Source organism: Corvus kubaryi, unplaced genomic scaffold, assembly GCF_017639235.1.
Source record: "Corvus kubaryi isolate FWS band 111438036 unplaced genomic scaffold, C.kubaryi_AGA036_p1.0 37353, whole genome shotgun sequence".
NCBI lineage: Eukaryota > Metazoa > Chordata > Aves > Passeriformes > Corvidae > Corvus > Corvus kubaryi.
This window is the reverse complement of record NW_024581115.1, coordinates 2473794-2491216: the sequence shown is the minus strand read 5'-3', so window position 1 is coordinate 2491216 and position 17423 is coordinate 2473794. Positions and strand designations below refer to the sequence as shown.

Below are 17423 nucleotides of genomic sequence, written 5' to 3'. Positions count from 1 at the left end.
ACCATGGTCTCACAGTTCAGTTTCAGCCTGGTTTTATTTTTGAAGACCTACACACTTCTTACTGAGATGCTGTAAAAAGATACAGCTTTCTTAGAGGTCAAATAATCTCTTCACCAAATCTCCTACATTTAAAGACATTCACATTCTCTCTGTTAGAAAAAAGTACTAGTAAATCAGTTTGCTTAGAATAAATTCCTCAACAGTGCTCCAGTGGATTTGCCTCTGCACTTACAGCTGTGTTTCTGAGAGGGAGTTGATCTCATCAGGACATAGCACTCCATTTCTTGGAGCCTTACAAGGATCAAAACAGATTTTGCTTCTTAGGTCCTTAATTTCTAGAAGAAGACCAACTCAGCCAAATACACCTACAAATTCAAAATACTCACACCCCCACTACTCTTAGAACTCAAAGCACATTTGTACAGTTTCAATTCTGTATCAGGATATTGATGATATAATGAAATAACAAAGTCAGTATTTTTTACATAAACATTCTCACTCACTTTGTCTCCAGCAGCTGAGTGTTTTCCAAAATAAGGTTTTCAACCTCACGCCCCATTCCTTTCCAAAGGAAACAAACACATGAAATTAGCAAATACAACTGATGTTTTTACAAAACTTAGGTTTTGCCATTGTCTAAAGTCAACTGAATTTAAAGTATGACAAACTTGTCAGAAGAACTGTGAGCTATCTGAAGTTTCAGGTCCAACCTACCTTCTACAATTAGCTTTCCCCTCCACCTTCTCCCAATCTGACTTCAATTAAGGCCCAAAGACATCCCTGGCTAAGCACAGGCCAGTGTTGCTACTCTGTATATTTAGAAGATGCTACTGTACTAAGACAGAAACCAAACACAGCATATGCTGCAGAAGTATTAGACCACAAAAAGTTAAGTTTAAAATGCTCAACTGTCTTTTACACCATGTTAGATACCAAAGCATATCAGTTATAGACACAAAACATGCTGAATAAAACTCAGATTGTGAAAGCCCTGCAGATTTCCCCAGAGCAAATGATACCTTACCAAAGAAATTATGGTCTTTAAAGCCCATGCATTCCATGTAGAGCAAAAACAAGAACAAGAAACATTTCATGTGAGGTGTAGTATGAGCGAGGAGCGATAAAAGGTTTAGACTTAGGAAAGTAAGAGTGAATTAAAACAAAGCCACCACCAAAAATCTGAAGTGGGATGGGATGTGATGTGATTAGAAGCAGGATTTACACAGAAGACAGATGTTGAAGAATTTAAGTTTGTCACAACCATTTCCATTGGTTAAACCTCTTATAAAAATCACTAACTTAGTAAAAGTCTCTCTGTGAAACAATTTAGAAGCACAGACCTTGGAAAAAATGCTAAGCCATTCAGAAGTTTCCAATTAATATGCTATTATGGAAAAAAGTGAACATAACTTTTCATGTAACTAATGTTACCAATTTCTGTAAATTAATTTCTCGCCCTATTTTTTGCATACCTAATATAATTTCCAGAATTTAAAAAATGATAATTTCAGGAGAGAATAATTATTTTGCATCTGGCACAGCAAAATAATTACCACACAGATAACAGTAGAAATTATGTTAATTCAAGATTAACATAATGAATGAAAAAGGTATCTTAATGGTGGAGGCCTTTTAAAATACTTTAGGATCACAATCTTCTAAGCAACTTTGGCAGCAGAAGACTTAAAAGATATTTGGGTAACAAAGAAAAAAGGTATCTATAAATAGACATGCAAGTCAAAGTTCCCGCTTTTGACATTTCCCTCTCCGGGTTTTGGATTAAAAGTAAATGAAGTAACTTAGATCAGCCATGGTTAGTTTATCAATATCTGGAGAAATCCCCTATACTACAGCCATCAAGAGATTTTATTCAAGTTGCTATTGCTTTTTAAACATTTTCAGTATTCACAGATAAAAGTACATAGGGTCACGTCCAACAGGTTTCAGGATCTTTTATAATGCAAGAACAAAAACTAGAAAGCCAGAGTGCAACGGCAAAAAAAAAGTTACCAAGCAGGGAAAAAAAATGCAGAGAATGTATTTCATGAGAGCAGCAGCCAAGAATGCCTAACTGGAGAAGCAACAGATTTCAAAGATTTTTTGAAAAAAGAAGCATACACACCAGAATATTCCCCTGGGTATGCAGCCCAAGAGAAAACAGATTAGAGAATCCCAATTAACTATATTTACACAACTCCATACTGAAGTTTAATGTTCACTTAGTACAAATCCAAATGCTTGAAACACACAGACTATCCTGGATGCAGGTGTGGCTCTTCAGGTTTTGGACTATGGTTGTCCTCAAAGTGAAATGACAATTCTAAAATAAAACTTTCAGAACAACACATTCTGCATCACAAACGCAGGTAATAACCCTAGGCTTAGTCTGCACACACTGGTGTTTCCAGCAATAGTTTTACAGAAAATGGTAATAAACTCACTGAAAAAAAAATTTAATAAATTATACTAAAAAGTATATTATTTTTTGCCCATGGAAAAGAAAGCATTAGAATCAGGACATCCTGACAATAATTTGATTTCTTTAATCAATTTATCACAGCTAAGGGATGTATGTTGCTCCATGTTAGTACTTCTCCAGTATCTGTAGTTTTGCATGCAGAATGTGTGATTAGTTGTCCCTGTAACAATGAAGTGACATCCAAGAGTTTTGGATGAAGTATGTTGCAGTAAGGATGTGGAGAGCCTCACTGCTCAAAGTGACAAAAAAAGAAAAACCATCTCAGACTGGAGATAGGCCCATTACTCCTAGAGAGTAATACCTGCAGAAATGTCACCTGCTTGATGTAAAATAAGTTTCTGGGGGAACTATGAACAACCAGAAATCCAGATTGCACACAGGAGTTTTAAGAGTCCTAACAATCTGTATTTTTGCTGGGTCAGAGGACAGAAGCAAACAAGCTGTTGACTGACTGCACACAATCCATTTCTAAAGCACCTGAGAGTGGCATTTCACACATTCCATACTATCAGCTTTCATTATTTCAAAATGAGGCCTGAACAATTATACAGCCAAAAATATCTTGATATACTGTTTATAGAAAGATTATTCTTCTGATGACCTTTTTGATCTTGGTCAACTCAAACTCAAAACTCACACTTTTTCAGTCAGCATAGAAGTAACAGAAAGCTGCTTAGGGGAAGGAGAAATGTGGGTTTCCCCTCCCCTATCAATTAACAGTTTGATTCTCAAATTACCACCATTTCATTTGCTGCAATTCTCTTTTAAGTTAAAATCCCTAAAGAGGTGATAAAGCCAGGCCACTACAGATCAGGCACGACCTGAATAAAACTATCTAAAACTAGTTCAAGACAAGAATCCTCCCTTGAGATAAAAATCCTTATGTAAGAGAACATACAGGGAGAAATGAAATAGAGAATAGTGTAGGAAGTGCCCCAAAAGATTAAGACATCGTTATACAGAGAGAAAGAACAAACACTTTCTTCTGATTTTGCATTCCAATGACTACCTTAGGATGCTACTCAAACAATTTTAATGCAAATGAAGCCTAACACTAAATCCAGCAAGAATAATTAAGCACTTCCTAAAAAGGAAAGTTGCTGTATACAGCATCTTTAAATAACCTTTCTTACCCAGTAAATCTGCACCTTCATCCACATCTCCAATTAGGCCAGAACCAGCAGATGACAGCTCTTCAAAGAGTGACTCTGTGTTACGGTCAAACGCTTTGTTCTCAATGCCTTTGGTGGGAGTGCTGGGCAGAGAATTAAACAAGACATGAAAAAGCAGGGAGAAAACATTCCCACAATGAAGAAAAGTTTTCTCTATATTTTTTACCAGTAGTTCATTTGTTCTCCCAAACAAACCCCACAAGCTTTCAGCTGGCTTACAAGTTCTAGATTCTATTTTCAAATACTGCTTTGCCATCAAGATCCCAAACTTAAAGCAGTTGCTGATATTGAGCTGGACAGCATTTTAATAAATTAAAGCATATCAAGTTTTGGCCTATAGAAATTCAGTTGTGTCAGGACTTAGTCAGCCCAAATGCCTGAAGAACAGACAGCTCAGCTAAACTGGAAGTCATTTAATATAGCAAGAATGCAAGAGAACTGAATAGTAAAAGGTCAAAATATTCCTGTGCTCAGAGAAGGAGCTCCTTTCTCACAAAGCTCTTACACCCTTAAGATTCATCATACAGGGTAATTTTATCCATCTCATCCCAAGAATGAAACAAAGACAGGACAAAGGAAAATTCCTGCACACAGCATCTTTAAATAACCTTCTAAAATTTGTCTTCTTCCTCAAATCACAACACACAACTTACCTGGAACCCTTATATCCACTGAGATCTTTGTCCATATCCAACTCTGGAGTTGACTCAATGATTGCCTGAACTTCAGATTTTTCTTCATTTTCATTTCCCCCTAGGGCAAAGCAAGTGGTACATGTCCATAAACAAAATCATCATGACATATTAACTACATGTAGTAGTTCTTAAGCAATTACCAACTTAGGATACTTCTGTTCAAAGACTTATCAGGGTAATTAAATGAAAAGACCCACAGATTTTGATACTCTAGTGCAGACACTGGAATTTCTAGGTCTCTCCTGAATTTAACACAAGTCATCTTATGTTACTTCCTACTATTTCTGCAACTGAAACCAAGACGTCCAACACTTCATGACTCTTTGTGCCTTTTCTACTGTCAATGAAATGTCATAAATAATTCTAATTCTGGAGAAAAAAGGATTAGAGTTACCAATAAACAACAGACTTATCTCTGACCAATATTCTGTACTCCTTAAAATATTGAGTAAAAAACCCCATTCCCAGTTGTGGCATAACAAAAGACAATTAATAAGTGACCAAATATGAGGTCCATAGTAACCCTACATTAAGAAGTTAAAGCAGCTCACCTGTGCACACATTTCTTGTCTCTTGAGCTACCTGTACTTCAATATTCTTGCTTAAATCCAGCTTCTCATTTGACATCTCTGTGTCCTTGGCAAGCCCTTCAACATTATCCTTTTGGGGTGTTTCAGCAGGCAGCACAGGAACATCTGAAGCAGCTGTGGATGCTGGAGTAGTACATTTGGAGCCTGCTTGGCTAACATCAGAGAGCTCATCCTAGAATTGCACAATTACCAGTAAAAAATGAACACGAAGTGTTATTAGAAGTGTTGGGCATATAAACTAAGGAATAGACACCAAAATCACTGTATTTTACTGAAAATTATGCAAATGCAAAGGAAGAGGAATAAAAAGAATATTTTAAGCCAGTACAGTCATCTTTAGCCTATGGATGTTTCACTCTTGTTAAGGCAGTTATAGCTACATTAAAATGCCTTTATTTTTAATAGTAATGTTTGATCTTAGCTGATAATTTTAGTTACAACTTCAGGGTGCTTTTCTGTGAAGCCTTCCAGACAACAAGCAGCCTTCTCATTCTAAGAGTCCTTCTAGCTGCACAATGATCTGCTTAATCTTCCCAAAGCTGTTATAAAAGTAATGGTTCAGAATGTACATGGTACCTTAAAAAGCAGACACTGAAGCACTGATGCAAACATGGATTTAACTGATATTAAAGTGTAGTAATTCATAGAATCATAATCACAGAATGGTTTGGGTTGGGAGGAACCTTAAAGATCATTGTGTTCCAACCCCCTGCTGTGGGCAGGGACGCTTTCCACTAGGCCAGGTTGCTCCAAGCCCAGTCCAACCTGGCCTTGAACATTTCCAGGCATATTTGCAAAAACTTCAGGTTTTATGTGCTTTCCAGCATGAACTGTGAGTGCTGGCTGACCCTGGGAATGAGACATGGAACTACAGTCATTACTTGTCCAGTTAGATTTCAGATCAACCATGGAACATCAGTAAACAGCTCCTCCTCAGACGCTGCCTCCTGGCAACAATTTACAGTGACACTGTGTCAAGACCCACAAGTATGGCATTAATTATGGAATTAATCCAGCTGCTGGACTCCAGATTAGGACCATTACTCAGACAGAGCTGCATTAGGTACTGGGTGGGAGGGCAGAGTGGACTGCCTGTGACACAACCAGAGGCCACTACCTGAATATACCAACAGCCCTTTTTTGGCCTTTCTCTCATCTTCTTCATTCACATTTTACCCCTCATTCATGCCCAGACCCACACCAGATGTCTGATCTATGACTTAAGCAGCACATGACAGTGAACAACAGCTCACTGCAGAGAGGAAAACAAGTCTGCCTGTTTAGGCCAATAGTTTCTAGCACACACCATTAGAGGAATCTTGATGGGGAAAATAAAGATGAAACTTGAAGCTGCTGTGTGCAAAATGAAGGCAGGACAGTAACTTTTGATAAAAAGTTCCTGCAGGGTTTGTTTGGGAATCAGAGGTGAAAGCAAAGCTCCTGGACAAGTCTGTGACATTTAAAGAGAATGTGACTTATCTCAGGAAACCTGGAACTTGTCAGGAATGAAACAGGTTTAGATTTTGCAAAGCACAAATTCACTGTATTGCCAGCATGCCTTTTTGTGGAGGAAATGAAACTGAATTTTAAGGTTTTTTAAAAAAAAAAACCACAGAAGACGCCTGCATGTAGATACACACTCTCTCATTTGTACTTAGCATAAGATTACTATGAATTGTAACTTACAGATTTCTCCTTTTGGAACTTACTACAGTAAGATTTTTATTTGTGTAGGGACAGGGAGTAAAACACAAATTTATGTATATCAGCATAAATGTAAAGCTTGCATCCTATAGTAACATCCCCACATTGAATCTGCAAGCCCTAGAAACAAAAATTCAGCACTAATTGCCTATCAATTACGGACAGCTCTCATTGTTTTGCAGTGAATTGCAGAATAGCCAATTATTAATATTTGATTTTCTGTCAAAAGTATTCAGAAATACAGACACCTCTAGAGGAATAAAAGAAAAGAAAAAACCTCTCTGCAATTTACCCAATTGCCTTTTAAAGGGGTGAAGTTGAGGCACTGGCTAATGGTTCATACTTGAGTGAGCAGATACAGAAGGGAGGAAGTGGTGCCCCTTACCAAGGGCATCCAGAGCTCACACAAACGAGGAATAAAACCTCAGCAGAGCTGTTGGCTCTGTTCAAACATTTCTACATCTTTGTATTCCAAGAGCATCCACTAACTGATGCAGCACAAACTGATCACTGACTTTCACACACAAAGCTCAAGGAAAAATAGCTTGATAGCACAACAAGAACCAGTGAATAGAATGGTCCTTTCCCTAAGGGAATTTCAAATCACCCCATCTATTTTATATTTCTGACTTTATTATCTACGGTATTGTTCTACCTTACTCTTGGAAACTACACAGATTGAACTATTACAAATGTTTGTTCCAGAACTAAAGAAAATGAAAAGCAATTTCACTAAGTGACACTCAATTAATGGGAATATCTCAAAGCTTAAACATTTGAAAGTCAGTGCTGTGTTGACTTAGCAAAATATACTTCTTTGGTCATGCTGCCAAAAGATTTTTCCTGAAAAAAAGAAAAAACAGTTTAAAAATTCAATAAATAAATCTGAAGGAGTAACTCATCTGCTGCAATGCTGTGCGGAAACAAGTAGAAAAGAATGAGTGGTACATAATTGTGTCATCTTCAAATGATATCCAGCAATGTCACTACTGCACAAGCTACAGAATACCCAGATTTTTCATCTCTGCCACCTCCTCTTTGTGACACTTTTGGAGGAAACACTGACCATTAATGAAATGTGCAGGCATGAATGGAAAATAGATGCTAGAAAGCAACAGAATCTTGTTTGTGCCTTGTACTGGATGTTAAAAGTATTTAGAAGAAAAGTATTAGAGAAAAAAGTTTCATATGCTGGTTTTGACTTCAATATATCATGTTATTCAACAAGTTAACTTAAGAAGTACTTTACACTCACAGCTACAAAGTAGAGATGTTGCTTTGGACTCAAGGAACTTATTCTGAATAACTTGTAGATTTGAATAACTACAGTTCATGCTATTTTGTGAATTCTCATTTTAGCACTGCATTATTTTTGGAAGAATTATACCAAGAAGCCTATTTTCACAATATGGATTAGCCAATTTTCTGAGGGGAAAGGATGGAATCAGAAGCTTCCCTTTCCACCTCATCTCCACCTACTCTTCATCATAACTTGTATTTACTGTACATAAGTTATACTTTAATCAGCTTTTCTAAAATCTGCCAATTTACTGATGTTAATTAGCATAATACAAAGGGAATTGGATGAATTCAAGATCCAACCTCCTGACTAGCACCATTTTTAAGTGACAAACTTTTAGAAGCAAACTCACATTGTCACCTTGATATGCCTATAATTAACCACTACTTACTCTTTCCATTATCTCCTTATGACCTCCAGGATAAATAAATGGATTCCTATTACCTCCAAAGAGTTTTTGTAGTTCTGATCAGTTAATATTCCCCTACTAGGCAGGTATTAAGTTTGCTTAACAGGAAACTCCTCTCAGCTGTATGCCTTTCCAGAAATAACAGCACATCCATAGTCTTCAAAAAAAACCTCATCAAGAAGTATATACTGGGAGGATTTACACATTCTGGAGTTCTTCACCTTGCCGATCCTCCTCCTGCTGTGCTGCGAGTGCATCCTAGACTGCCAGACTCATCACACTCCAACACCACTCCCCCATTCCTGCACTCCTGCAGATTGTTCTATTCCACCCTCTCACTGTTGGAACATGGAACAATTTCAGGAATTATAGCCAAGCTACAAGTAAGGGAAATCATGATCACAGGCTAATTCAGGAAAGTTAGGTAATTCTCAGCTCTGTGGTCTACCTACACTATACACCTGGTAGTAGGCAGAGGCTGCATGAAGAGCACTGCCCATGGAGTAACCGAAGCTTTCCTTCTAAAGCAGCATTAATAAAGCTAATTAGACTGTTCCCACTACCTAGATACATATCTAGTGTGGAAAAACAAGTTGGAACATTTGGAAAGGGTCCTTAGTCAGAAAGAAAAGACCCACTGCTGAGAATAAGAAGAGAACTAACCTGTATTATCACTCATTTGGAAAATGCCCCCAAAACTTTGTTTCTTGCAGTAAGAAAGTTCCCTCAAGCTCACTGGAGTAAGCAATGCACTTGGCTTATACAGAGATGTTTTAGAGCTTTCCCTCCTCTCTTTCAATTTGGTTTTGTTTTCTTTTTTTTTTTTTTTTCCCTTCTCCCAAGGATCTGTTATGGGAATTTCTCCTGCCACACGAGGCAGCCAGGCTGTGCTCACCTTGAGGCTGGTGTGGGACCGTGGCTGGCTCAGCTCGTGGAATTTCCAGTGCTCCGCCGCGGGCGTTTCCGCCGCATCCCTCTGAGCCTCGGGTGTGAGGAGAGCATCTCCTGCAGGTAAGGGGAAGATGCCCAGGGATATGGGACGCTCCTTCCTGTTGGAAAGACAGGCAGGGTTCATCAGCCATCTCAGATGTCACACAGTTTATTTTCTTGTAGGCCTCAGAAATGAGCAGGGAAGTGGTGAAATTCCAGGTTCAAACATGCAGACACTGCTCCATTAAACACAGTGCAGCACACCCAGACTGTGCCACAGCACCCAATAATTCCTCATTTCACATGATTGCCAACGGTCAATTCCATGGCTTTAAATAGCAGTTATTGATTTACACTGCAGCTACTCTGTAGCAAACAAAAGTTTTACAGAAATGAAACACCAACAGAAGTATAAGACAAAAGTGCTTCCTTATTTCAGATTGAATTACAGTTTTCAGCAGCCACTATTAAAAATACCATTTTGCACCATGTTCTCCAAGATATAACCACATAAATTCTACAACAGCAAACAGCTAAATCATCAACGGAAGCATTTGCCAAACTGTAAACAGTAAGCCTCAAGCAACTCCTCTCAAATCATTGGGTATTTTATTCCTGAAGATCACAGAAATTACATGGATTTGTGTAAGAGAAAAGAACTGGGTCAGGGAATTACCAGTGCTACACTGGCTGAGCCAAAAACTGTGTAGTTTTACCCAAGATCAGTTCAACCCTCTACTTCACCCTAAAGCTGCACAAAAGCTTGTGCCAGCAAAGCAAATTACTTCATCCCAACTTTTTCACTTCTTCACTCTTTTCACTTCCCTATGGAAAATAGCATTTGGAAACTCCAAAGGTTTATGTATTAACCCTCAAAAGAAACAAAAAATCCCCAGGTCAGTAGTGTGCTCAGTGAACAAAAGGAGTCGTTCTTCCTGCTAGCAAGAGACAAAACCATTCTGTGCAATGCCATTCATAGGATGCTGTAGCCAGCCCTGAAAAGGAAAAATATCAGCCAGGCCTAGAACTGAGATAAGCAAAGTGTTTGTTCAGGCAGAACAATGTAATGCAGAAAAAAAAGACTGTAATCAACTAGCACAGCTCTAAGTATAGTAGAGGCAGAAGATAAAAGTGTGCACAAGTGATGGCATAGTTTTCACATTTCAGCATTGTAAAAAGTCACAACCACATGTGTTTTCTTTCACAAGGTCCTTCACAAATTAAACATAACCTAGGCAGAATTAGTATCTGCATATAAAATACATGCAAAAATATGGCAGGGAGTGCTAAAAAGCAAAAGCTAAGCATTTTTGGACATGTTTTTGTTTACTTGCTTTGAAGAAAAGTTAGTGAAGAAGGGATTTTATTTACCCATTAATCAGTAAACTCCCTTTGGTAAATTTTACATTGTCAAAACCACAATGTTCAAACAGCAAACAATTCTAATTGGCATGAACCTTTCCAGTCCAGGTGTACAAAGATGCTTCTTGTCAGAAAAACCTTTGCACCTAGTTCTCACATTGGAGCTATCTTGGCTTTTCAGAAATATTATTCCAAATTAAGTCATTAATTGTGAAGTAGTTCAGCACAGCAAAGCAGGCAGCAAAGTGAGTAAAGCAAAATCAGTCTGGGTTACAAAATTCAAAACACCAGATAATGCTCCAGCATCTGCAACTGCTGGAATGAGAAACCCCACAGTGGATTCCAAAGATTCCCACTATTGTAACAGGTCCTGCTTTGCTTTAGATTTCCCACAACTCTCAGGCATGCGGGGAACAAAAGACATGGCACTGAAGCTGAGATTATGTCAAAAGAGGGACTGAGACCATTTCATTGGATAAGAAGTGCAGGAACAAAAAGGAAGAAGAAAAGCTGCCCTTCAGGGGCTGATAGAGCTGCATTGGAGGGGCCTGCCCTTAGGCATTTCCTCATTGCAGGACATGCCACAAAACTGATCTGCTTTGCAATCCTCAAAAGAGAGGATATTAAATGGGTACCAAAATGGTTCACACCTGACATTGCTTTTTTGTCCAGATTAGTTTGAAAGAAATTTTATAATAAACATATTTTGATGTGTTAGAACAGAGGTCAGGTGAATCACAAGGCTGTACAGTAAATGAAGTTTGCAGAAGAGGCTAATTTTGGAAATGAAGGTTATCATGTAGCTGCATTAAAAGAAATGATCTGATTAGACTGAAGCAATTTAAATTTATTTCACTGTTTGTTGAGCAGAAAGCAAAGAACCTCTTTTGCTTCCCCAGGGCCCAAAAAATACCTGAAAATGCCCCAGCGAGCAGAATGGAAACATGTATTTTAAAAGCCTAAACTAGTATTTTGAAGTGATGCACTGAAGCATTTACAGGAACCTTTAGGATAAACAACCAGATGCTCAGTTCTAAAATCTGACTAGTGTTAAAAAATAGAAACAATTCTTCTACAATTAGATTCCTTCATCCTATATTTTTATCTCTTTTTTAAAATGAATAAAGACTAAGGAAGTGAATTCTAATTCCTGTAATTCCTAATGCAAATTACTAGGGGCAGGAAAAAGCATAGCTTCCCCAAACCCCTCAAACCTATTAAATACTCCAGGGGAGCAAAAGCACATTACAAAAAAAAAAAAATCTATTTCTTAAACCATCTGACTATTTAAAATTAAAAAAACATCTTATAAGTTAATGGATATGAAGGTCTGTTTTGGTTTTGTTTGGTTTTAGAGTTGGGAAATATTTGTTCTGGGTTTTTTTCCCCCCTTTTAAACAAACATAGGCTTACTAACTAGATCAATCTATAGAGTTTCATTTGAAATTTATTTTATTTCTTCATATTTAAATATTCATTCAAGTTTTTTATCAGCTACTGGTATAGATTGGTATCTCTTTCATCTACTGAGAGCCTTTAAACCTTTGGAACAACCCGTCTGTGCTCAGAGACCCAAGTTAAAAGCATACTACCATACAAAGTCTACATGCACCTAGTAATAAGGAGGAAAAAGTCACATAGCTGTTCCAGAGATCACTAATCTCCAGCATTTTTTTCCATTTAAAATAAAATTTGCTATTGAATTTACAACCACAGGTAAAATATGTCAAGTTTTCAGGCCAGAAAGCTGCATTTTAAAACTTTTCCAGCTGTTTTCCATCCATAATTATAGCATTAAAACATGTCAAGACTACTTCTGGCCACAATATTCTAATGCATCTCTGTCTGCTACTGCTCCAGGCACGTAGGACAGACAGAACATAACCTGAGGGGGGGGACAGACAGCTGGCAACTTGCCATACAAGTACAGAAACAGAGGAGAGGGTAACATTTGGCTGAACAATAGTGAATAGGCTTTAAGAACTCTAATGCTTAAATAATCAAAGATTTTGTTCCCTCCACCAACCAATAATCAGATTTTTTGAAAGTAACGTGATCAACTAATTACTGTGGTGTTAACATCAATTAACTTATCTTACATAAGCCTTTTGATTAAATCAGGTGCAGTTTAATAGTACAAAGCCTTGGACTGCATACATTTATGCTATACAAGATCAGCCAAGTACCTGACAATACACTGAACGTGTTATCCCTGACATGAACATTGCAGCTTTTGCAGCAGGTTACAATAAACTGATGTTAAGAGCTTTGCACAGAGAAAAGAAACAAACTGACCTCAAATAAAAGGCAATGAAAAAACCAGACTGTATCTCTGTACATAGACACATTTACAACAAAACCTGACATTTACATGTAATTTACATCTCTGATTTGTCCCTGTTTGAAAAGGGAGCAGAACAGAAAGCAGGGGAGCAGCGAGACACACGAAGCCGGGGTTCAGTGGGTCAGAGTACCTGAGGATCCTCGGGAGGTTCTGCGTCAGAGCCGGCACCCCCGTGGAAATGGAAAAGTGCACGAGCAGCAGAACAGAGAGCGACACCAGGATGGCCGAGTTAATGACCACCGCCCCGCCAACGAAGCCAAACACAAACAGCAGCATGCAGCCCGGATTCATGGCGCTGCGCTGGCATGGTGGAACGCCGGCTCCGAGAAGGCTACGCAGGGGCCGAGGGGGGATCTTTGTAGGCAAAGTCTGTCATTCAGCCGCCGCCACAAAAACAATGCCATCAGCAGCAGCAGCGGCGTTCCGCTCTCCTGCAGCAGCTCCAGAGCAATGACATCACCGCCCTCCTCCCCCTCGCCGCTCCTCGCAGCATCGATGCAGCAGCGCAGAGGCACGGCCAGCCCGGGAGCGCTTCTCCCTCCTTCCACGCAAGGTTCATCGGCTCCAAAGCTCCCAAATCTGCATAATCTATTCCCAGCGAGCCCTGAGGACGAGCGGGTACCACGCACGCACCCCCACCGCCCTGCACACAAAGCCGCGGCCAGACCGCGGCCGTGCCGGGACAGCCGCTGACATTTTCCCTGCCTGCCCCAACGCAAACACGCCAAAAAGCTGAAATTGTTTAAGGCTAATTAATGTACAAAGTATATCTCAACGCTTAGCAGCACAACAGCAAAAGCCTCTTTCTACGGATTTCTACGCTGTTCTCTTACCGCATTCCAATCATACAACGAATCTTTCCGATTCAGCCGAACCGTTGTTGTAGGATTAAAGAACAAAGTCTTGCAAACACAAATGAATGGATTTTTTTTTCTCTCATTTCAGGGTGAGAGAGCAATAAATAGCTTACCTAATTCTACTGTGTGTTGTGGATTCTAGCTGATCACCCCCTGTTAGCTGATGAAGTTTGGTTCTTTCCAAGTGCTCCATATAATTGTGAATCATCTGTTTACAAGGACAAAAACAGCAAGAAATATTTAGTAACATTTACTTGTACTACAACTGCTAAGTTCTTGACCAATATATTCTCCCCCTGTAGTGCTAAATAGTAAAAGTATTTAGAGACATTAAAGAAATAAAGAAAGCAGCAAAATTATACAGTGTGTAAACCCACAAACCAGAAGAGAAGTCCATACTAAATTAAAAATATTAGAGAACTTCCTTGTGCATTCATGCCCAGGAAACATCCTAAGGGTAAATAAAGTGCATGCAATATTTCAAACATGAGTTTGGAAAAGAAGTACCATGCTCAAATACATTTTTGAGTCTGAGACCTCTATGTCCAGCAGATATTAGCAGTTTTTACATGATACATAGTAGGCACTATAGGCCTAATTGCAAAGTACTGTGAAGGTCAGACAATATGCCCCTCACATACTAAACACTCTGGATCCACGGGCTAATAATCAGATTATTTCTGTAGGCAGAAATATTAAGTACCCATTTCTTCTCCTTTTTTCTTCTAAAATACAAATAAACTTAAGCTTTCTGTATTTTCTACAAGGGAAGTTTGGTTTTAAATTAACTAGGCTGACATCTCATTAGAAGGACAGTGGCTGTGGATTTTTAGCACTCAAGATGAGCTCTGCTTGCTCTCTTTCTCACAAGAGACAAGCGCAGGCCAACACGGTGACTCCTGCAGACATAACTTATTTAATGAGCTCTGACGCCCGTGGCCAAAGGATGCTGCTCTCAGCATGTAACTGATCCAGGACATGCATGGGGAGCAGGTATTACTGCATCACTCCAAGGACTTCATCTGGACACACATCTCTGAGTTTAAAACTGGGAAAGCCTGAGGAAAGCCTACATGCAATTTGGTATTTTTAGCACTTTCAACACTCACATTCACAAATGAATAGGGCTCTAGGAACAATAAAGGAAGAAAGAAATCACAGGTGTACTGCAGAGGAATTTAGTGTAGTTTTTTTTCCTGAGACATATTCAGGTCACATCTTAACAGCTTCCTCTAGAAATAAAAAAACCTATTCTTTAGAACTGCAATTTCTTCTGCTATTCTACAAAGGGTATACAAACACTTCAGAATAGTGATATTACCAGGCATTTGTACAACCAGTGTTATATAACCGTTTGTTTTGGGGGCAGCTGCACACATGAGGACTGAACTCAGCAGGACCTGGAAACCTACATCTACGTATTACTCTCAAATCAGATTTGATGTATCCAAGTTTGACCTTCAGATGCCACCAACCTCAGCGCCAGCTTCTCCTCAAAGCCTGCTTGCCACCATTAGCTACATAGGAACATATATTCTTAGTTTCAGATTTCTTTGATCAAACAAACTGGGTTAAGATATCCTGACTGACAGATATTCTACAAATCAGTAACTTATGTTAACTACTGGTTACATACAGATGTTGGTTTCCCAGCATTCACCTGAACTAATAAAAATAATTCAGAAAAAAACCCATGCTATTTTTAGAGAAACATTATATAATATGCTTGAACTGCTGTCAAAAGCTTACAATATTTATCCTCCAACAAAATGCAGCGTTTCACCAGACCATCCCATTTGTTTTCTGATTTTTAATGCTTGCTCACACACAAAGGCAAACAAAAGGATTGAAAGCTCCACCTTCAACTACCCACATTTGGTTTTTTCCATTTTAACCAAGCAGGCAAAACTAGGTGTTCCAATTGTTCCTTTGCATAGTTTTACACAGATTTATTATAATGCAAATTAATTTAGAAATTCCAGGGGGGATAAGCCCCAAGAATGCATAACTTTGAAATGCACATTAGACCATTCTGTATCCTGTCCATGTACTCCCTCATCACAGGAGGAAGATATTGCTGACCTGCCTGCAAACACTCCCATTTGCAGCACACTGATTGGTTTCTCAAAGTAAAATTTTAAACAGAACAATTGTTGTGTTTTCAGCCAGTGAACAGAAGATGAGTGACCAGTACCTCTCCAGGGAACTACTAACACATGGGAAAAAAGAATAGGGTCAGTAAAACCCATAGAACTTTCATGTTTTGCAAAGGACATGGTTTTAACCTACTCTCTTCCCCCCTCTCAGTATGTTCTTTTGTTTACTGAAATGTCTCATCCCATTTACTACCCACAGAGACTGGAGGGTAGGTCAATTGAAAGGACTGTTCAGTTTATATTGTTCTGCAGCTGAAAATGATGCTGATAATAAAATAAGCAAATCTGTAGATCACATACTTCAGCACAATGCACGTAAGCTATAGGAACCCAAAAATAAAATTATAAACAAAATGTGCAGTGCTGCATGGTAACTTAAGATTCATAGAATCATAAGGCTCTATGTGCACATGCAGCACTCCATGGCAATTTCTCCACAGATCCAGGCTGTATGTGCCTGTGGTGTCCAAAAAAACAGAACAGTGGTACCACCATGTAAAGCCCACTCTCTGCCTCAACCCAGGGTCCCAAGGATAAAAGTTGACAATACTGGAATAGTGTCCACAAGGAAAAGAGTTCCTCACCCTCCCTCCCTCCCCATGGGATGGGGGGCTTCACAGCTGGTGCTGTAGTCATAAGATATGGTGTGTGAATTCCCAACTTTCATAAACTTAATTTGAAGGTTAAAGTAATAAATTAAATACTGCAGCTTGGGAAGTAAGCCCACTGACTGCTTATCTGCAATAAAATTTTGAAGACTCGCTCCAAAATCACTGGGATTTGAACCAGATGACATCCAAAAATCTTTTCAATCTAAATGACTCTCAAGCCTTGGCATATCCATGAAGTGCCATTCTGATCCAAAAACGTGTAATGAATTAATGCACTAGAATTCTGAGTGCTCAAAATCTGATTAGAAGTTCTGCTGTTTTGAGATTATTCAGCTGTCGAAATAAAAAGGTTTTAATACTACTGACATTTTAAAAATAGACTTAAATGGATTGAATTGCTCTCCTCTCAGTACAAGATTTTACTGAAGTTATGCTAGAGAACAGATGACAAATAATTGACTATGTCTACCCCCTTTCTCTTCAATACAAGCTGCAGTCAATATTTAATCATCCTTTCACTACTGACAGCTCGCTCTGCTGCCCATGAAGTCCACAAGTATTTTGAATACAACCAGTTGTTCCAAGAAACACACATCACAAACACAGAGCACTTCAGCATTGTTGTAATTAAACACATTGCTCAATTACCATTAGCTGAGGGGATTAAAGATAAACTCAGAACTTGGAAGAATTACCGTAATTAACAGCATTTCACAGTTCAGGTGTTAATGATTTTAGGGCACATGTGCAAACTGACTACAACAAGCTTTTAAACACATTACAGCATGAACATGAAATCCATTCCCTTTGAATG

The 17423-nt window shown here is 38.8% G+C and overlaps 1 protein-coding gene across 5 annotated transcripts in view; it reads right to left on the bottom strand.

Annotated features, from left to right (window-relative positions):
- The window catches only part of SPAG9 (sperm associated antigen 9), a 62184-nt gene that overhangs the window by 22013 nt on the left and 22748 nt on the right, over positions 1–17423 (bottom strand). The window contains exons 6-12 of one of the 5 annotated variants that reach the window (XM_042032397.1): positions 13956–14050; positions 9245–9398; positions 4898–5108; positions 4305–4404; positions 3613–3734; positions 2123–2134; positions 504–561 (exon numbers count right to left, since the gene is read on the bottom strand). In XM_042032397.1, coding sequence (XP_041888331.1) covers positions 504–561; positions 2123–2134; positions 3613–3734; positions 4305–4404; positions 4898–5108; positions 9245–9398; positions 13956–14050 — 752 coding nt within the window. Of the gene's footprint in view, positions 1–503; positions 562–2122; positions 2135–3612; positions 3735–4304; positions 4405–4897; positions 5109–9244; positions 9399–13115; positions 13444–13955; positions 14051–17423 lie in introns of those variants that run through there. The other 4 variants (XM_042032398.1, XM_042032400.1, XM_042032399.1 and 1 more) reach the window with 4 other exon arrangements.